Source organism: Sarcophilus harrisii, chromosome 5, assembly GCF_902635505.1.
Source record: "Sarcophilus harrisii chromosome 5, mSarHar1.11, whole genome shotgun sequence".
NCBI lineage: Eukaryota > Metazoa > Chordata > Mammalia > Dasyuromorphia > Dasyuridae > Sarcophilus > Sarcophilus harrisii.
In genome coordinates, this window is record NC_045430.1 from 76,709,998 (window position 1) to 76,732,740 (window position 22,743).

The 22,743-nt window shown below is 34.2% G+C and overlaps 1 protein-coding gene across 6 annotated transcripts in view; it reads right to left on the minus strand.

The window, feature by feature from the left end:
- Nucleotides 1-21,235, minus strand: part of MON2 (MON2 homolog, regulator of endosome-to-Golgi trafficking) — a 127,160-nt gene extending 105,925 nt beyond the window's left edge. For 4 of the 6 annotated variants that reach the window (XM_003770828.3, XM_003770829.4, XM_031940934.1 and 1 more), the window contains exons 1-2: nt 20,789-21,235; nt 9,323-9,386 (exon numbers count right to left, since the gene is read on the minus strand). In XM_003770828.3, coding sequence (XP_003770876.1) covers nt 9,323-9,386; nt 20,789-20,899 — 175 coding nt within the window. In that variant the 5' untranslated portion in view covers nt 20,900-21,235. Of the gene's footprint in view, nt 1-3,627; nt 3,730-4,968; nt 6,407-9,322; nt 9,387-20,788 lie in introns of those variants that run through there. The other 2 variants (XM_031940935.1, XM_031940936.1) reach the window with 2 other exon arrangements.
- Between the last annotated feature and the right edge of the window lie 1,508 nt (nt 21,236-22,743).

Consider the following 22,743-nt stretch of genomic DNA (forward strand, 5'->3'; position numbering starts at 1 on the left):
ACCAAATTTGTTTGTATCAAAACTAAAGGGTTAATTCACTATAAATGAAGAGGAAATTTAACACAATTGTTAGGAGCTATTTATATGTCAATAAATTTGACAATCTAATGAAATAAATGAATATCTACAAAAATTGGAAATAAAATACTTAAATAATCTAATCTTAGAAAAAGAAATTGAACATGCCATCAATTAGCTTCCTAAATAAAACTCTCCAGGACCAGAAGGATTCACAAGCGAATTGTACCAAACACTAAAAACAATTAATCCCAATATTATACAATTATTTGGAAAAATAGCCAATGAAAGAGTTCTATCAAATTTCTTTTATGATACAAATATAATGCAGTTATCCATCCCAGGAAAAGCCAAAAAAAGCCAAAAAAATTATAGACCAATTTTCTGTGAGAAATAATGCATTTAAACAATTTATTCCAATCAGTATTAATCAATTTGAAAGAATCATGTTAAAGTTCTGTACCTGTTTATAGGAAGCCAAAGATGGAAGGCCTTCCATCCTTGTTTTTATTTCTTATGATGCCCAAGTCCACTCTGATAGAAGTGACTCAACTACATGAAAAGTCCTCCAACATACATACATATATGCATATGTGTGTGTGTGTGTAATTCTATGTTCGGTCCCCTTGACTTCAGGGCCTACCCACTGCGCCATCTAGCTGCCCCATTCCAACATATTTTTGCACTTCTTGATTATAGTCTCTTGTCCAACAGGAGCAGGTGAGCATCTTATCACCATCTAGCCAGATGCCCCATGCTTCATCCGCCTGTGATAGTTTGTATGATAGTTTCTCCTAAAGAGAAACCTATTCATTTTATGATCACCTATTCTTTGGAGCTATTTCTTGCTTCATTCAACTCATGAACCTGTTGATATATTATTTTGCTTATTTTAACTTTTGTGTCATGTCAATCAAAAGAATTAATCTATATCTGGTATAGCTGCTCAAGAATGTCTACATAATTAGTTCTATAAAAACAGGGCCCTGGAAGGAGGCAGAATCTCAGATAGTGAGAAAGACCTAAGATCCACTTCATTAGAGATGACCATGGACACATTAATACAGTGCTATTGGCTCTGGGAGGGAGACTTTTAATCCCCATGGCAGCAGAGAGACTACAGTAATATACATAGAGATCATATACCATGACATAAAGAACAATTAATCCCAATATTATACAACTATTTGGAAAACTTGGTAATAAAGGAGTTCTACCCAATTTCTTTTATGACTAGGAGTTATAGTATTTATACCAGGAATGCAAGGCTTGTTCAATACTAGAAAAATTATCAACATAACTATTCAATAACAAAAATCAAAATATTATTTCAATAGATGCAGAAAAAGCCTTTCATAAAACACAGGACTCATTCAAGACTTCCCAATACAATCAGGGTGAAATCAGGATACCAATTATCACCTCTAATATTTAATGTCAAACTAGAAATGTTAGACATATAAATAAGAGAAGAAAAAGAAATTAAAAGAATTAAAATAGGCAACAAGGGAAAAAAAAGCAATTATTCTTTGCAAATGATATATTACACTTAAAAAAAACTAGAGAATCAATTTAAAGACTACTTGAAATTATTAACAACTTTAGCAAAGTTGTTAAATACCAAATAAACGCACATAAATCATCAGCATTTCTATATATTATCAACAAAACTCAGCAGAAAGAGAAAGAGAAATTCCATTTAAAATAACTGTGAACAATGTAATAATACTTGGGAATATACCTTTCAGGACAAACTTAGTTATTATATGAACATGACTATAAAACACTTTTCACACAAAAGCATGTCTAAACAATTGAAAAATATTAGCTGCTCGTGAATAGGCAGAGCCAATATAATAGAAATGACAATTCTACCTAAATCCATTTATTCAATGTCATACTGATCAAACTACCAAAAAATATTTTATAGAGATAGGAAAAAAAATAACAAAATTCTTCAGGAAAAACAAAAGCTCAAGGATCAAAAAGCTCAAAAAAAAAAATGAGAAAGAAGTTCTAGCCATATCAGATTTCAAACTCTATTATAAAGTGGTAATTATCAAAACAATCTGGTACTGGCTAAAAAACATAGTGGAATAGATTAGGTACAAATATGATAAACTCAAAGATCCAAATTTTTGGAACAAAAACATTATTTGACAAAAATAATTGGGAAATTATTTTGGGAATTGGGAAAACTGAAAAATAGTAAGGGAGAAAATAGATATAGACCATCATCTCACACCATATGCCAAGATAAGGTCAAAATGGGTACATGATTTACACATAAAGGATGATATTATAAGTAAATTAAGAGAGTATAGAATAGTTTATCTGTCAGACTTATGGATGAGAAAAGAATTTAGGAACAGAGAAGATATAGAGAACATTACAAAATGTAAAAGATAATTTTGATTATATAAAATTAAAAAGATTTTGCACAAACAAAACCAATGCAACAAAAATTATAAAGTAGAAAACTGGGAGAAAAAATGTGTAACAAGTATCTTTGGTAAAGGCCTCATTTCTCAAATATATAGAACTGAGTCTAATTTATAAAAATACAAGTCATTCCCCAATTGATAAATGGACAAAGGATGGGAATAGGCAGTTTTCAGACAAAAAAAACCAAAAAAACAAAGCTATCTACAGCCATATAAGAAAAGGCTCTAAATCATGACTAATTAATTTAAAATGCAAATTAAATCAATTTTGGGATAGTACTTCATATCTGTTAGAGTGGCTAATATGAAAAAAAAAAAAAAGAAAAAAAGGTCTTGGACGTGGGAAAACTGGCACACTAATGAGTAGAGTTTGAAATGATTTGACGATTCTTCAGAGCAATTTGGAACTATACCCAAAGGGGTATAAACTTGCATACCCTTTAATCTAGCAATAAATGATGAGGTCTGCACCCCAAAGACATCCAATAAAGGGAAAAAGATCTATTTGTACAAATAAATTTATAGCAACTCTTTTTGTAGTGACTAAGAATTGGAAATCAAAGGAATATTCATCATTTGGGGAATGGCTAAAAAAGCTGTGATATATGATTATAATGGAACATTTATTGTGCTATATGAAATGACAAACAGGATGATTTCAGGAAAAACCTGGATTTACATGAACTGATGTACAGTGAAATGAACAGTATCAGGAGAATGTTGTACACAGTAACAGCAATACTGTTTGATGAAGAATTGTGAATGACAGCTATTGTAAGCAACACAATGATGCAAGACAATCCCAAAGGACTAATAATGAAACATACTATCTGTTTCCAGAGAAAGAACTGATATTGATTGAATACAGACTGAAGCATGCTATTTTTCACTTTATTGCATTTGTCTTTTGAGTCTTCTTGTACAAAATGACTAATAATGAAAATGTTTTACATACCTGTATCTGTATAACCTATATCTAACCATCTCAGGGAAGTGGAAGGAGGGCAGGATAAAATTTGAAACATAAAATTTTAAATAAAAATGTTTAAAAAAAATTTTAAATCAACTAATATTCATTATCTGGTATTTGTTGCATAAATATTAGCTATAGGGCAACTACTATATTCAAAAAGTTATTTACAATCTAATGGAAAAGGCTTACTACCTGTGCGACCTTGGATGAGTCCTTTAATCTTCTTGGACCTCAGCTTCCTCTTCTATAAAAGAGTGGGTTGGACTCTAAGGCTCCTGCCACAGATTTAGGATCCTATGAAAAGTGCATGTTTCCTCTCAACCACAAGCTTACTACTTTGTGACAGGCAAAGAAGCACACACAAATGAAGCTTGTACATGTTATAGTTACAAAGGTAGAAAGCAGCAGTTCAGTCAGTTCATCAAATCACAAACCAGAACAGGAAAAAGGTTAAATACTACTATGAGAAGTCAATGAACCATCCAAAGGTTCTAGGAAATCCATGTCCTTGAGGCTAAAAAGTACATAGGAAGGGATGGCAAAGCAAGTAAATAACACAGATAAGAGGGAGAGAATAAAAGCAGGAGCAAGACAAGGGAGGTGAGAAAGGAAAACAAAGTAATAAGAAGGCAAGGGGAAAAAAGGAGAAGGGGAGAAATTGAAGGAGCACAAAAATAGTACCACAAACTTCACCTATTCCTCACTTTACCAACAAATTCAGTTATATAACCATTTCCTAATCATGCCACTTAAGATTACTAATAATAACAATAATAATGGCTAACATTTACTCTGAGCCAGGAATAGTTAAGTGCTTTACAATTATTATTTCATCTGATCCTCACAATCCTAGGAGGCAGGCAGATATTATTTTTTCATGCCCATTATGCAGATGAAGAAATTGAGGCAGATGAGACACTTGCCCAGGAACACATAGCAAGAAGTATCTGAGGCTTGATTTGATATGAGGTCTTCTTGACCCTAGGCCCAGCATTCTCTCTTCTGTACCACATATCTACTTAAGTGATTATCTATAGTTAATAAATGCAATTACTGTATTTTATAACTTTTCATTATCACCAGTACATATATGATCATAGAACCATTCCTCTAAAGTCCTACTTCCTTGCCTCAGGTGACTCTGCAGACAAATTAGCTCTGGAGACTGAGTAAAGGCCCATAGATAAGTTAAATGCAGAAAGGATCTGGTTAGCCAGAGGGTAATAAATTTTTTTCAACCACGGCAAATTACAAAGATTTAAATTGTGAAAGTGTTGGAGGGAATGCAGAGAGCCTCCACGTCAAATAAGACATAGATCTTTAAAATATTAAAGACCACGTAGAAGAATAATCCAACTTTAGGTCACAATGCATGATTATAAAATGCTGGTCTAGTACTAACGTGATTAATTGTAACTTAGTTTACTACAGTCTTCAAAAGGTTGCTTCCTGTGGTAACCGGGAAAGAGAAAAAAACTAACCTAATCCAAGAAAATGTAGTGGCCTGAGGTAACAAGAAAACCTACTATGTACCAGGCATTGCGGGCAGTGTTTTGGTGTTGTTCAGTCAGTTTCAGTCACTCCTATCCGATTCTTTGTGACTCCATTTGGGGTTTTCTTGGCAAATATCTTGGAGTGGTTTAGCATTTCCTTCTCCAGGTCATTCTACAGATGAGGAAACTAAGGCAAACGCAATTAAGTGACTTCCCAAAGGTCACACTGCTGGCAAGAATCTGAGGCCAGAGTAGGTCTCAGGAAGATGAACATTTATGACTCCAAGGCTGGTATTCTATTCACCAAGCCACCTAGCTGCCCCACTGTGGACAGAACTGGAATACAAAAATAAATATGAATTTTTCCCTGATCCCACAAAACTTATATTCTAATATTACATACATAAAACACATACAAAATAGAAACATACATAGGTGATCCAACCCTTCAGTTTTACAAATGAGAAAAGTGACGCCCGAAGAGATTAGTTACCTGCTGAAGTTACAAAATAGCACAGCCAAGACTGAACTCAAATTCTCTGACAAGAAATTATTCATGATCTGTGTTCAAACAATTCACGTTTTCCCTACCTCCTATTCCCTACATAACATACCTTCAAGACTTAACAAATGACTTTCAAGTTCATAGAGTTGGGAATCTATGTTTATCCTAATTAAGATTGTTACTATTCTTTTTGTATCTTTTCAAGTGAAACATTCTACTTTATCTTTGGCATGACACTGCCTAAGAGAGACCTCAATGATTAATTTACTTCGTCTTGATTTTGGCATACTTGGGTTCAAGTCTAGGCATTAATATACATTTTAAAAATTAATCTATATTTATATACTAATTTTGTCAAAGGGAAAACCACTTAATAGATAACTATGTTTCTTCACCAGTAAAATGGAGATAGTGATCTTTATCCTATCTAAGTATCTCTAAGGACTGTTTTGCAAAACGCATGGAACAAAGAAAAGAGATTTAGAATCAGAAGACTCAGGTTCCAAACTGTGTCTGCCATTTAGCCAAGTCATTTATTCTCTCTAGGTCTCAGTTTCCTCAATTCTAAAACAAGGAGATATGTAACTCATAGCAAGTCATTCAACTTCTCAATTCTGTGGGCAATATTTGAAAGGCTGGCATTTATGAAAAATATTTCCTCAATAGAAATTCCCTACATCAATGAAATCAGAAATCCAAACATTATCTCAATAATAGGAAGTGCACAAAGGATTAGTAAGATATATGGCCTCTTCTCAAAGAATTTGTACTTCAACTAGGAAGCCAACTGATAATAATAACAATTCGGTATAAAACTTAAATGTTCTCAAAATAGATGCTGACAACTTGGAGAATAGTTATAAACAAATCGTGGTACATAAATATAATCAAATACTGTGCCCTGTAAGGGATGAAGAATTGAGAAAAATATAGAAAGTCTTATATGAACTGAAAAAGGTAAACAAAACAAAACAAAAAATACACTTAAACAACATAGAATAAGAACAACAAAAAAATAAAATGGATGCTGTGTAAGTGTGGAGTTTTCCAGAGAAAAATTATTTTTTAAATAGCCAAAGAGACTTGAAGTCACACAGATACTCTAATTTGTTTGTCATTTTTTTTAAAAGTTAAATTCTTCTGTTACAAAACGATCATTCTCAAATAATTGATCTAAATTTACAGAGAACATGGATATGTTGTTGAAATGCCACCAGTAAACTCTCAATCGGAATGTCCTCAATAAAAGAAATCACAGAAGATAAAGGAATTTAGCAAGTCATAATTCACAATCTAGGACATCCATTTTAGATTAATGTTTGGTGATAGTAATAAGTTCACATGAATTTAATCCAGAATGCCAATTCCCAAGACAATCTTCCTTGAGAAATAATTACTGATGTGTTTGAAATTCAAATAAATTTATTAAGCATCTATTATGCTTCATGTATTATAAAAGTTACTAGGGATACATATAAAATCAAAGCAACAATCTGATGTCAATCTGATGCTTCCATTGATGCAACAGGAATGATGAAATTGGTCATGAAAATTAAAATGTCCTTTTATAGCTATTTATTGGATATTCCAGACTTTTTTATGCTAGCAGTACTTGCCACAGCATTTTCATTTATGTCAATATTTATGAAAAGACAAAAGGAAAAAAAAGTAACAGAGCTGATTAAAACGGATGGCTAAGAAAAAATATTTTTTCAGATATGAATATTATGTAAATTATCATCAATAGGTTAAAAAATACTAAGTAGAATTCTGTTCCCAAAGGAATTTGGAAGACTGGACAACTCATAGAATCCCAGGTAGAATACATGTAGCTTCTGCTGGTAGAAAGGGTAAAATTGGACAGCGGACCTCACCAAATTCTCTTACTTCTCTAAACTTACATCACTCAAAACTTATTTTGACCATATTCATCTATTGCCTTATAGCATGTCTTGTACTTTTATATTAAATTATTGCTTTGTTCTTTAATCTTTCCTGTATATATGACAGTTCTTAATAGTAAATAACAAATACTATTGACATCTACCTCCCTCCCCCACCCAAATAGAGCCAGGCACAAGGTTTTTGCAAATAAAAAGATGCTTAATAAGTATTAGCTAAAATAAGTATTCTAATGTTGTTTTTGAAGTATTAAAAATACTTTATTAACATTATACTGAACTATTAAAATATACTAAATAAGTCAAATGAAAATTTCTTTTGTAATGAAGATAATTTTAATGATTAATATATACAAATTATCACAATTTCATTTATGAATATCATTTAAATTATCACAATTGTTAAAAAATATACTTTTTATGATAATACAACTAAGTCATTCAAAATTATTCTTTTATCTCCTAAGGCAAATTGTGATTATGAAAATACCTGTAAGTAAATGTAAGGTCAAGAAATTTGGCCTCATATATAAAATATGCTTAAATTACATAAACTTGAACTCTGGGTGTTTTTTTTTTTTAATTTCCAAATTGAAAAAGAAAATTTTCTCAGGTCTCAATCTTATGTATTTGTCACCGCTGACATTACCTGGCATAGCATTCCCACTTATGTCAGCATTCATGAGAGCAATGAAAATAAAGAAAAAATAAAGGAGGCATTAAAGGAAAATGTCTAAATGGAGAGAGGTATAAATCAAAGAATGCTTCTTCAAAAGAAACTAGGCTGAATGCTACTATTTCCCATGTTACAAGAGAACTTACTTTAAGCAAAAAAAATTTTTGGCCTTTCTGGATAGTAACAAACCTTACAGTTAAGAATTCTTGGGGAAGGAAGAGGGAGAAAAGTTCCATGGGTTAAAAATCTATCAGCTAAAAGAAAGGATTCCATCTTTATTGAAATAAAAGCATTTACATTTAAATGTGTACTCCTGTAGGATATAAACAATGATAGGAGCAAAAGAAAATATTCATTATTACATTCAAATATGACTATGATTCCTTGATCTTACCTTCTTCTCCTTCTTTTCCTCCCACCAACTCTGCCATAAGAATCATAGTGAACATACTTAGCTATTAGCAAACTGTGAAGACTCAGAATTGAACAAAGGAATGTGAAAAAAGTAGCCCTCAGTCTCTACTCTCTGGCATAGTTTAGCTTTTATATATACACAAAAATATTTCTTCTACACTATCTAAAATGATTTCTTTATTTTACTATACTGTCAGAAATCTGAGATTTATATGACTTAGTCATCTAGCAAAATGGGATTATCAATCATTCATCTCACTGCAGTAAACTATAAAAACTCCATTGAGGTAATAGGTATGAAGAGGAGAAGGGAAAGATAGGAGACAGACAAATATTTTCAAAGCATATAGGGTTTTGGAAGTAGTCAAGATCTTATAATAGGGAGCTTAGGGCAAGATGAGGGCAGTGAGAGTCAAAAAAAAAAAAAAGATTATCAGAAAATGGGAAGAAAGTAAAAATAGGGAGTACCAAAAATAATCTTTATTCCAAAATTTTGCCTAAGATCAGATATGTATCTTCAAGAAAAGAGAAAAAAAACCACCTTCCTATTTTCTAACCCCATCTTTGCACCAATATAGTCCACCATTATGTTCCTAGCATTCATGTACCACTGGTACTACAGTATTTTGTAAACTACCTTAGGAACTGGATCATCATTTATAATGTGCCTTAAATTTCAACCAAATAATTTACAAATAAATTTCTGTAGCACAATTCACTTGTAATGTGAAGACTACATTTATTTTCTATTATTATGTACAGCAGGTCACTGGGAAAACTTTTCCTGAAATTTTGAGGAAAGTGACAAGGTAGCTGAACCTATTTCTAAAAGAAAACTAATTTCTACATTTATATTTTCTTATCATTCACCACTATATTTTTAATGCAAACAATTTACCTGTCAAAATTTCAGTGCTTCTTGCAGCTATCGTTTTAACTTTGATTATTCCTGATTCAGCAGCCTGTAAAAATGAATAAAAACAATTATAATTTAAAACTGCTATACTAAGCTTTCTTTACAAAAACAAACAAAAAGTCAATTAAACATCAAACATGATGAAAATATTCAACCACCCTTCACTTACATTATCTGTATGTAACTACATATAACTGAAAAAATATTTCTTAATAACTGTTTTAATTTCTTCATTGATGATGAATTTTTACCCTTTTCATTTTTGATACTGGTAATTAACCCATGGCTTCTCTATTTTATATTTTTTTCCATAAAATCATCTCTTAGTTTTATTTATGAGTTCACTGTTTTACCTTCAATTTTGTTGAACTCTTTGATTTTCAGGATTTCCAATTTGGTGTGTAAGTAGAGATTTTAATTTTTTTTTCTTTTTCTGTTTTTTTTTTTAAATTCCATACTTGATTTATTGATCTAATCTTTATTCTACTGAAATAAATGTTTAAATCTATATATTTTCCCTTAAGTTCTGTTTTGACTATATTCCATAAATTTTTGTATGTTGTCTCCTGGTTGTCATTCTCTTTAACAAAATGATTGTTCCTATGATTTGTTCCTTAGTATTTATTAGGATTATTTAATTTCCAATTAATTTTTAATCTGTGTTCTTTCCTTGGCCCTTTATTGTTTTATATAGTTTTTATTTCATTATGGTCTGAAAAGGATGTATTTAATATTTAATAATGTTCACCTTCCTTAATTCTCAAAATTCTGTTACTCATCAAGTCCCAGATTTTGAGAACAAGGTAGATATAAAAGTAAAGCAATTTAATATATTCAAATATGATTATCATCTTTGTTATGGCTTATTCACTGCTATTATTTAAGTCTATTTTAAATTCTCTTTTCTACTATGTTTGTAGACTATCTAATTCAATCTTTATGTGCTCTTAACTATTAATATGACAAATACCAGAGCAAACAAAACATAAAGAAAATAAATTATTCCTCACCCTACTTAGCAAATAATTACAATATACTAGAATGTCAAATAACTTTTGCATTAGATTGTCTCTAATACAACCCTTCAGTTTCCCTTCTGAAGCATGACTAATTTATCGTAAACTGCTATTATCTCTTATTGGATACATACATATACAATGACTCTGTGCATGCCTATACATAGAGAACACTTTTTTCTTTATACCTATCCATTTCTGAAATGTTTTGAGACATGGAATTAGAGTAACAGTTCAAAAGGGAAAAAAATCATGTCTAAGACTTGTTAAATCAAATCTTTTATGCTTTATTTTGATTTCAAATCAAACATAAAATGCACTGGGATGATATGTAACTTCTACCCAATTTGCCAGTATATACCAATTAATTATTACTATATATATGAATAGTTACCTGAAAGCCCAAAAATGTAAATAAAAGGTATCAATCACCATTGAGGAGCTTCCTCCCACCCCCCAAATAAAGAAAGGAACTGAATCCTTACAGATCGTGTTTTTTTCTCTCACTGGAATTGCTCAAGGTTATAATTCTCTATTTGGTCTATTTTGCTGGATTTTTGCCAGAGGCCCCTTTTGATAAATCAAAGATACCAGGTTAAAACAAGGAGCTTATTTATTAACGGAGGCAAAAGTATAACGGCTCCTCTTATCCTTTTACATGACACACTTTTCCTGCTAAGCTGGGGTTTATATATGACAGAAAATTCGAAATAAAATCATTAAATATCACTTAAGGGGTTAAATCAGGGTCCAAAAATGGTTAATAGGGAAAAGTTGAGGCTCCTAACCTATTTCTTAGTTCTGCGTATTTCCATTTAACCATTCATTTCCTCTATTTCCCCACTTTGCCAGGTACAGTCTTAGCACATTGATAGCATATACTGATCATAAGTGCAGAAATATTAAATACATCCTTTTTAGACCATGATGAAATAAAAATTATATTCAATAAAGGGCCAAGGAACAGAAATTAAAAATTAATTGGAAATTAAATAATCCTAATAAATTACCAGTATCAAAAATGAAAAGGGTAAAAATTCATTATCAATGAATTAATTAAAGCAATTATTAAGAAATATTTTTTTTTTTACAAATATATGTAATTCTGATAACATAAGTGAAGTGGATGAACACTTGCAAAAAATATAAATTACTCAGATTAATAGAAAGGGAAGTAGAATATTTAAATAATACCATTTTTCAAAATAAAAATTGAAAAGCCATAAACAAGCTCCCTAAGGAAAAAAATCATCTATACCAGATCGATTAACAAGTAAATTCTACTTAACATTTTAAAAACAATGGACTGCTATGCTATATAAACTATTTTGAAAAAGAGAGAAAGAGAAGTTGTAGCAAATTCATTTTATGACACAAATTCAATTTGTGGCTTTGATATGTAAATTAAGGAGAACAAAAGCAGAGAAAGAAATATATAGACAAAATCCCTTAATAAATACTGATATGAAAATTTTCAATAAAATACTAGGCAAGGGGAAGCTAGGTAATAGTATAATGGATAGAGTGACAGGCCTGTATTCAGGGAAGGCTCATCTTTTAAAGTTCAAATCTGGCCTCACTCTTACTAGTTAGGAGATCCTGAGCAAGTCAATTAACTCTGTTTGACTTGAAGTTTAACTTCATTTGTAAAATGTGTTAGAGAAGGAAATGGTACATCAGGCAGGTATTTTTGTCAAAAAAAAACCAAACAAACAAACAACAAAAAAAAACCCAAATGGGGTAACAAACAGTCAGGTAAGACTAAAAATGAATGAACAACAAATTTAACGATGACGGTGACAACAAGAATTAACAATTAGATTAACACATATTACAATGATCATCTATTCTAACCAGGTGAGATTTCTGCTGGGAATGCAGGGCCAATTCAATATTAGGAAAACTCAGCTTAATTGACCATATCAATAGCAAAAACATCAAAATTTCTATGATTATCTTGATACAAAAAAAAAAAAAAGCTTTGACAAACTACAGCATTCATTTCTATTAAAAACACTAAAGAACATAGGGAAAAACAGAGCTTTCCTTAAAATTATAAGTAGTATATATTTAAAACGATCAGCAAGTATTATTTGTAATGGGGATAAGCTAGAAGGCTTTTCAATAAGATCAGGCCCAGTGTAATCACTATTATTCAATACTGTACTAGAAATGTTAGTTTTAGCAATAAAGGAAAAAAAAAATCTTAGAGAATCAAACTAAAAACTACTTGAAATAATAACTTTAGCAAAGTCACAGGATATAAAATAAATTTGTACAAATCATCAACATTTCTATTTAAGATCAAAAATTCTGAGCAAGAAGAAATAGAAAGAGAAATTCCATTTAAAATAACTATAGACAATATAAAACATTTGGGAACCATCTTACCAAGACAAATCAGAAACAATCTGAACAAAACTACAAAACACTTATCATACAAAGTCAGATCTAAACAAATTGGAAAATACCAATTGTTCATGAGTAGATAGTCAATATAATAAAAATGATAATTCTATCTAAATTAATTTTACTTATTCAATGCCACATCATTGAAACTATCAAAATGTTATTTTATAGAGTTAGAGGAAAAAAATTTATCTGAAAGAAAAAAAAGTCAACAATATCAAGGGAAATAATAGAGGAAAAAATGCAAAGGAAGAAAGCCTAAATGTACCAGATCTAAAACTATTGCAAAATACAACAGCAATCATCAAAACCATTTGGTTCTAGCTAAGAAAAACAGAGTGATAGATCAGTGAAACAGATTAGGGATATAAGACACAGTAGTAAATGATTGTAGTACTACTGATTAATCCAAACACTCCAGTTTCTGGGATAAGAACTCATTATTCAATAAAAACTGCTGGGAAAACTAGACAACAGTATGGCAGAAACCTAGGCATATACCAACGCTTCACACTTTAGGTGTGAATGATAATGGATATGTAATTTAGACATAAAGGGTGATATCAATAGAAAAGCAAAGAATAGTTTACCTGTCAGATCTCTGAAGAAGTGAAGCGTTTATTACCAAACAAGAGATAGAGAATATTATGAAATGCAAAATGGATAATTCTGATTACATTAAATTAAAAAGGTTTTACACAAACAAAACTAATACAACCAACGCAGAAACTAGGAAACAATTTTTATAGCAAGCATTTTTGATAAAGGTCTGATTTCTCAAATTTATAGAGAACTGGGTCTAATTTATAAGAATACAAGTAATTCCCCAATTGACAAATGGTCGAAGGATATGAACAAGCAGTTTTAAGATGAAGAAATTAAAACTATGAAAAAATGTTCTAAATCACTATTCATTAGAGAAATGCAAATTAAAACAATATATCAGACTGGCTAATATGACAGAAAAGGAAAATGATAAATATTAGAGAAGGTGTAGGAAAATTGGGACACTAATGCATTGTTGATGGAATTGTGAATTGATCCAATCATTCTGAAGAGCAATTTGGAACTCTGTTCAAAGGACAATCAAACGTTGATCCAGCAATACTACTAACAGGTTTGTATTCCAAAGACATCATTTTTTACAGAAAGTTTCTCTAATAATGGTATTATTTTCAAATATATGAAGAACCAAGTAAGATTTATAAAAATAAGTCATTCCCCAATTGATAAGAAGAAACCAAAGCTATAATATATATATAGCCACATGAAAAATGCTCCAAATCACTACTAATTAAAGAAATGAAAATCAAAACATCTCTGAGATAACACCTCGTACCTAACAGATTGGCTAATAAGATAGAAAAGGAAATGACAACTGTTGGAAAGAAATATGGAAAGGTTTGGACACTACTATACTGTTGGTGGAGTTATGAACTGATCTAATCTATTCCATAGAGTAATTTGGGACTATGTCAAAGGGCTAAACAACCATGTATATCCTTGGCTTAGCAATACCACTATTTGGTCTGTATCACAAATACATTAAAGGAAAAAGAAAAGGACCCATATGTGCAAAAACATTTGTAATAGTTCTTTTTGTGATGGCAAAGAATTGGAAATAGAGAGGATGTCCAACAATTGAGGAATGGCTGAACAAGCTGTAGTAAATGATTGCAATGGAGTATTATTAGAAATGACAAGAAGGATAGTTTCTGATAAACCTGGAAGACTTAGCTGAACTGATGCAAACTGAAGTGAGCAGAATTCGGAAGACTAGTCTATACAACAACAGCAATGTTGTATTAATGATCAACTAGCTATTCCGTTAATACAATGAACCAAGATTCTCCTGAAGGACTTATGATGAAAAATGCTATACACTTCCATTGAAATAAATGATGGGAGTCTGAATGCAGATTGAAGCATATTTTATTTTCAATTTCTTTACTTGTTTTCTTGGAAGTTTCTTTTAGGTTTTGGGTTTTTTTTGTTGTTTTTTTTTGCAACATGACTAATATAGAAATGCTTTGAATGATTTGACATGTACTGATATCACATTTCTTCCCTTCTTAATGGGTAGGGTAGACAAAAGGAACAGAACTGACATCTGAAATTTTTTTTTAATTAATGTTTAAAATATATAGTAAATTTTAAAAGAAAAATATTTTGATAGATATATTTCAATATAACTGGTTTGCTTTGTATCCAATGTATTTTATTTTAGGCATTTAAAAACATTATTTTGAACAGTCCAGAGGTCTCACAAGACTGCCAAAGAAGTTAATGAAACAAAAACAATCAAGACAGATGGAAAGGAGCCTGAATAGATTGCTTTTGGGGGATAAGGAAAAGCCTGAAGGAGAAATTGATGCTTGAATTGAATCTTTTTTTAATTGTTTTATTTATATTTTTAAAATGTACATTACTTTTAATTATATTGGAAGAAAAAAACAGAAAAAAAAAGGGAAAAACCATAGTAGATGGGCATCTACTCATTTTCCAAATCTTTGCTACCACAAAAGGAGTTGCTACAAACATTTTTGCACATGTGGGTCTTTTTCCTTCCTTTATGATTTGGATTGAGTCTTAAAGGAAACAGATCCTAATAGGCAAAATTTGGGAGGGAATGCATTTGACACATGGAGAAGAGTCAGTACAAAGGCAAAGAAGTAGGAGACGGAATTTCATCTATCAGGCTTGTTGCTCATATATATAGGCAAAAGGCATTTTTTCACCTAGGAACTCCCTTTACTGAATGAAGTCCTCCCCTTCCCCCAAATCCTGAATAAAAGCAATATTTCAGAACAAATGACCTATAACATTTTAAGGTGTGTATCACACTTTATCACTGATCCTAAATAAACCTTACTCAACTCTCCCTAAATGGCACTCATCTTCTTGGTCACCAAAGGCCTCTAATTCTGGCTTAGGATCTTTCTCTGTCTTTCTGTTTTAGGAAAGGAAGGAATCTTCTCCATTTAGGGGAAAACCCCAATAAGGTTATTGGATTTTGCAGAATATCAATGGGAATCTCTCACCCTATTCATCTTCTCTCCTCCCCTTTTGGTTGAAAATTTGAAAAAAAAAAAAAAAAAAACTGAAGGGAATTTTACATGTCTACTTACGTAGATTTGAATGGCTCCTAAGTTCAACTGTTACAAATCTATTCTCAAAGCCTATTAGAAATTCATTTCCTCTAGATAAGCATAATAAAATGGGTTGTGTTGCTATTACACACTGTCAAAATTGTAAACTATTAGCAGATCAAAAAAATCTTGCTAAATTTCTTAACTGGTTGTGTATGTCATAACCCATCATCATCATTCTACACCATCAACCTCACTTCCTACATGTTTCCACTCCTTATATCTTCAAATAGTTTCAGGAAAATTAAAAATAATTAATACTCACAAAAAGGATTCCATAAATGTTCCATAAACAGCTTTAGCCCAACATACTCAAAACTGAACTTATTATCTTTTCCCTCTAACCCATCCCTTCTTTGTTAATTTCAAGAATACCACCATCTTTCCACTCTCCATTTCCAATTAGCTATCATTTTACCTCAATATCAGTCCTCTATGACTCCTTCTTTCACCTGACACCACCACAGTTCTAGTGTAAGCTCTTATCTCCTTATACCTGGACCTTTCCAATAAGCTTACTGGTTGATATTCCTGCCTCAAGTCTCTCCTCACTCCAGTCTGCTCTCAAGTTTAAAATTGAACTTCCTAAAGTGTAGGTCTAACCATATTATTTTCTATTAAATAAGCTACAAAAGCTTTCTATTACCTCCAGGACTAAATGGTCCATTTGGTTTTTAAAGGTTTCTACTATTCCAATCTTCTTATATCCTACTCCCCACTTTCAAGTACAATTGGATCCAGTGACATTGGCCTCTCTGTTTTTCCTAGCAAAAACATAATCTTTCCATTATGTGAGTCAGTCAATAAATATGTATTAAAGCACTTAAAATGTGCAAAAAAGGAACTCATGATGAATTTCACTAGTTGTCCCTCATAACTGGAACTCCCTCCCTCTTCATTTTTATCTCCTATCTTTCAAATCTCAGCAATAAAGTCCCATCTTCTACAAGAAGTCCTTCCTTGCCCTCCCTAATCAAGCACACCCTTTATAACATTACAAATTTATCCTGCATGAATGTTATGTGTACAAAGTTATTTGCATGATATCTTCCAAGTAAAGGGCTGAAACTCTTAAAAGGTGTGCTCGAATCAGACAACTGAGCCCTTAAGGATAATTATTTATTCGACAATGACTCTAATAGCATATGTTTGGGAAAATGGCCTTTCTCACCATTGGTGCTTACTCAGTATTTGGTGTATACAAATAATGATAGACAAGGATTAGAAGGTGGGGTGAAATAAGTGAGACTTCAGTTTTCAGAGGAGAAGAGAAGTTGGCGGGGAATCTCATGGCAGTTTAAACTGTCTCCTTCACTTCTCCCCCTAAAGACCAAGGACTTTTTCTTTTTCTGACTCTGGCTGTTCCTGAGGCTTCCAGGGAGCTAGTCCAGACTTTACACTTCCACCACCATAAACCCCAGCCCCCTCAGCCCCTCCTCCACCTTGTCCATTTCATTGTGAAACTCCTTGAGAGCAGGGGCAGGGTATCCTTGGCACTTTGTGAAGGTACATTAATAAATGCTATCTGACTAACAACAATAAACCATATATTTTGATAGAGGTTCATGTATAGTCTCATTAACAGACTATTTTCAGAGGACTAGACTGGCTTAGTCATTTTCACAGCCTCTAGATTCACCACCTAGTAAATCAATGGCCACCTCTAAAAAAACAAAAAATATATGAAAGCTCTCAGTCCTAAGAAATATCCTTTCATTTTTGCAGAAACAGCTGCAGAGTTAAGGAAAGAAGGGGCAAATGCTACTAAGAAGCACATGGTTTTTAGACTATTTATAAACATTAACTTCACTATTAAAGCTCTAAATGTGAGCTCCTTGTGCAGTGGTCCATATATTGATATTATTTCAGGGAATGAATTATGTCACTATTGTCATTCTGGTTTCTATAGATTGATAAAAGTAGCTAATAAATGGAACTGAGGCTTACAAGGCTCTTCTTGGAGAGTTAAATAAATGAACAGACTTTATGATACACTCAAAGGAAACAACAAACATCATTCTCAGGACATTTAATCATCATCTACTACATCATGATTAGTATTTACAAAAAGGCCATCATAAATCCCCACTTATACACCAATCTGTTTCTAACCCAATTTAATTTCTAATTCTGTTTCTAACCAAAAAAAAAAAAAAACAAAAAAAACCAAACTTTTAAGAACCTCTAAATTACATCAACATATACTTTGATACTCAGTGACATCAATGCAAAAGCATAAATGAAAAAAAAATACTGAAAATAAAAAATATAGAATAAAAGGATAAAGTCTACACAGAATTCTCATGCCTAATAAAACTAGTCTAAGTTCTCTTTATGAACTATACTAGGCACTAGGCATGATAAACACTAACATCACAAAAAATGAAACTGATATTGTTTAGAGTCAGAAAAAGATATAGTATTACTGGTATGAAAGTCATACTGAATCAACTGTCTATGAACAATCAAAAAAATTAACTTGTAAGAGATAGATCAAATTTAGTGGAAGATTATCAGAAAACTTAGTCTAATCTGACTATTAAATGGTATTGATGCCCCAAACTGGGAAGCAAAAGGGAAGCAATCATAGTAACCATGCCAATTTTTTTTATTCAGAGCACTGAGCCTGGAGTTAGAAAGATGTGAGTTCAAATTTGACCTCAGACATTTACAAGCTATATGACCCTAGGTAGATCACTTATCCTTGTTTGCCTCAGTTTCCTCATTTGTAAAATGAACTGGAGAAGGTAATGGCAAACCACTCCAGTATCTCTGCCAAGAAAACCCCAAATAGGGTCATGAAGAGACATGACTGAATAACAACAATTACATGAAGTTTCTCCCAAAAAGCAATCAAGCAAAAAGCTTTTAATAATCACCTACTATGTCCTAGGCACTGTGCCGTAAAGAAGAAACACAAAAGCCCCAGAGCTGGATGAGATTTCAGGGTTCATCCAGTCCAACCCACTCATTTTACAAATGAGAAAATTGAGGGCCTGTAAGGTTAAGTAATTTGAGCTTAAGTTCTATCAGATAAGATGTACAATAATAAGTATACACAGGACCTAATCAAAATACATGTAGGGTAATTTTGGAAGGAAGGGCAGGATCAAGAGATGTTTCTTACAAGTGGTAAGTAGCTGCGCTGAGCTTTAAAGCAAAAAAAAAAAAAGAGGCAGAGGTGAGGAAGAAGCACATTCCAGGAATGAAAGATAGTGATAAGGCACTGAAAACACAAGAGTGGGAATGTCCTATGTAAGGAATTGCAAGCCAATTTGGCTGGACTGGAGATTGCAAGAAGGGATGACTAATGTTAAAGCTGCAGGTTGGGACTGGAATGTGAAAGATTTTAAATAGCAAATAGAGTAGATTATATTTGATCCAAGAAGTGAGGAACCATTGTAGGAAAAAGGCACCATGAGATTTTTCTGCAACTTTATTTAGGAATAGAGGAAGCCTTGAGGCAGGAAGATCAATCGGCAAAGACTATTTCCATAAATTTAAAAAAAAAAAAAAAAGTGTTAAGGGCTTGAACTAGTGTGGAGATTAAGTAAGTAGCAAGAGCAGGGAATAATAATAATGCAAGGAATGTTGGAAAGGAAAATACAAGATTTCACACAGGGGATAGGTGGAGTACATGCGATAGTAAGTGCCTCGTCCCTGCTCTAATCCATCCTCTATTCTGCCTCTAAAGTGATTTTACCAAAGTGCAAGTCTAATCACTACTCAATAGACTCATGGCTTCCTATTGTCTCTAGGATCAAACATAAAATGTTGTTTGAGATTCAAAGCCCTTCATAACCTAGTCCTTTACTCCCTTCAACTCAGTGAGAATGCCTTTCTGGTTGTTCCATCAACAAGACACTATATCTTTCATTTCTGGGCATTTTCTCTGACAATCCTACCAGTCTTGAAGGTTGTCCCTCCTCATAATTGACTTCCCTGGCTTCCTTTTAAGTTTCAACTAAAATCTCATTTACTAAAATTTCCCAATCCCTCTTAAATTCCAGCATCTTCTGTTATTTCCTACTTATTCTGCACATGGCTTATTTTGTCAATATTTTTTTTGCACAGTCTCTCCCATTAGCCATAAAGTCATTGAGGGCAGGAACTGTCAAGAGTTCTTTTTTATTCTCCGTGCCTTTTAATTTTAATTTAATAAATCTTTATTAAGTTGAGGATGAACCCCAGACATCTAAGTGACTGTGGTGCTCTTGATATAGTGGCTTGAGGGGAAGGACACTAAGTTTGATTTCGGCCACAATGAGTTTAAAATATGGATGAGATACAATTAGAAATAAACAGTTAATTGGTGATAATGTTATTTCTAATTTCCTTCTAGGTTTATATATAAATTTCTACAGGGTATTTCAAGTGACATTTAAAGCTATTAAAAGCTCAAAAAAGGTGTCCCCAAAGTCATAGTGCAAAAGGGGAAAACTGGGATGCCTTAGGAGGGGGAGGAGCGGGCTGGGGAATGATGCTTCTCCTGTACTCTCCAAATGGGAAAGAAGTCATTCTCATAAGATTCATGGGGTGATCGGGGTCTCAAGTCCTGCAAGATCCAAGTTATTTGGGCCGGGTCAGCGTCACTGAACTTTTCCAACTAGCGGGGAAGGGGAACAGGAAAGGGGTAGGGCGGGGGCGGGGCGAAGAAGTCTGGAGGGAGTCAGGACTAAATAAACACGCTTCTCTTTCCAAACTTCTACCCTAAATGCAAATGAGAGCGGGGAGAGGCAGCAAGAGGAAGAGCCCCTCCGTCTCCGGCCTCCAGGAAGAGCGCCCCCGGGAGGCGGACGGGTCCGTGAAGCCGGGCGGGGGTGGGGGCTGAGCCGGGAAGGGGAGGCCCCGCGCGGCTGCCCGGCCCCTCCTACCTCCTTGACAGGTGGGAATTTTTTCTTGCACTCCAGGGACAGGGCCCGCAGGTCGCTCTGCATGTTCTCCAGCAGCTTCTTCACCGCCTCGGGGCTATTCGTGCAAGACATGATCCCCCCGAGCTCCGGGAGGACCGCCCCCCGGGTGCTGACTCACACGCCCTCAGCAGCACCCTCGCTCCGGGCTCCGTGGCGGCGGAGACCGAGGCTGCGGCCCCCCACCGCCGCCTCTCCCCACGCCTCCTTCCCCCCCGACCCTTCGGCTTCAAGCGCGGCGCCTCGGCCCCGGCTCCGAGCAGCTGCTGGAGGCGCCAGAGGCCCACGCCCGCCGACTCTCGCTGCGGCGGTGCCAGCGGCCAATGAGGCAGGAAGCTTCAGCGCCCGCTCTGCCCGGCGCTCCGTCTCGCCGCCGCCATTAGCCGAGCCTCCCCACAATCCCTCGCGCGGCCGGGACACGTCAGCCGCACTTCCGCACAGCGCGGCTCTCTCGCTCCCGGAGCCTCAGGCCCGGAGGAGGGAGGAGGAGGAGGAGCCCGGAGAGGGGCGGGGCTCCGAGGGGCGGGACGAGCTCTCGGCTTGGGCTGCGCCTGTCTGTCAGTCAGCGTCGTGCTCCTGCAGCTACAGGCTGAAAGCCCGGAGCCAGAAGATGCTCTGAACCTGGAATCAAGTCGAGCTTCTTATAATACCGTTGTAGACTTGGCAATCTCAGCTTCCTCTTCTGTACATCGGGACTAATAATAAATGTCAGGGCATTTAGATGGCTCCGCAGAGGGAGCCCTGGCCGTGAAATCGAGAAGGCTTCTCCATGAGTCCAATGGCGGCCTCAGATCCTGTTTGGCTTAGCTTCCATATCTGGGGGGAAAGAGAGAGAGCTGGAGACGGTGTCCCTCTCACCTCTCCCCTCCCCTCCCAATTAGTGGGTCCTGAAGGAAACTTTCAGTTCAACAAACATTAAGCTCCTACTGCATGCAGCAGGGGTACAACCAGAAGCGTGAGCTCGGTAGAAAGCGTGCTGTAATTAGAATTTAGGTTCAAATAACTAATTTTGGCTCTTAAAAAAAATAATAATAATGGCTAGCTTTTATAAAGCGCTTTAAGTTTTGCAAAGCACTTTAGAAATATTATTCCATTTAATCCTCACAAGAAGTCTGGGAGGTAGGAGCTACTGTTATCCCCCTTTTACACATAACTAGTGAATGTGTGAGGCTGGATTTAAATGGGGTACCTTCTGATTCTGGGCCGAACTTTGTTCAGAGCAGCTTGGCTGGAATTAGAAAGAAATGAGTTCAAAGATAAGTTGTGCAAGGTTTTGCAAAGGTGAAGGTTGAAAATTATCTTTGCATCTATTTGGAGAAATAAAATACAATGAAAATTACTAGAGAGCATAGGAACGACAACAATAAAAAAGGATGGGTTGTATGACTGAGAAAATTACTTAACTTTTCTCAGCCCAACTTAAATGAAGAGGGGATTCTGAGATCCCTTCCACCTATACATCTGCTAGGACAGAAAAGAAAATGTTTTAGTTTAGACTTGTGATTTCATCTGGGTAGGGGATACCAGTCTGTTAAATCATGTGGTCAGCTAGCTTACAGTTTTATAGTCTTAGGTCCCTGGGATCCTTAGAGCTTAAGTAACTTTCCCAGAATTATATTTTTAGTACATGACAAAGACCAAATTTGGATCCAGGTTGAGGGTAACTCTATTACACTAAGCCAAGCTTAATTGAAAATAATCAACAATATCTATTCTGTGTTAGGTCCTGGAGATACCAAGGCTAAATGAAAATATAATCTCTGCCCTCAAACAGTTTACATTCTTTTGGGGGAAATGAAACATATAACATTTGGGGCATTAGCAATAGAAGCAGTCTAAATGGTCAAGTATCCTGCCTTAACGATCTGTATCTATATTAATCATCCCTTGAGTGATAGCTGAATTATCCTACCAGATGG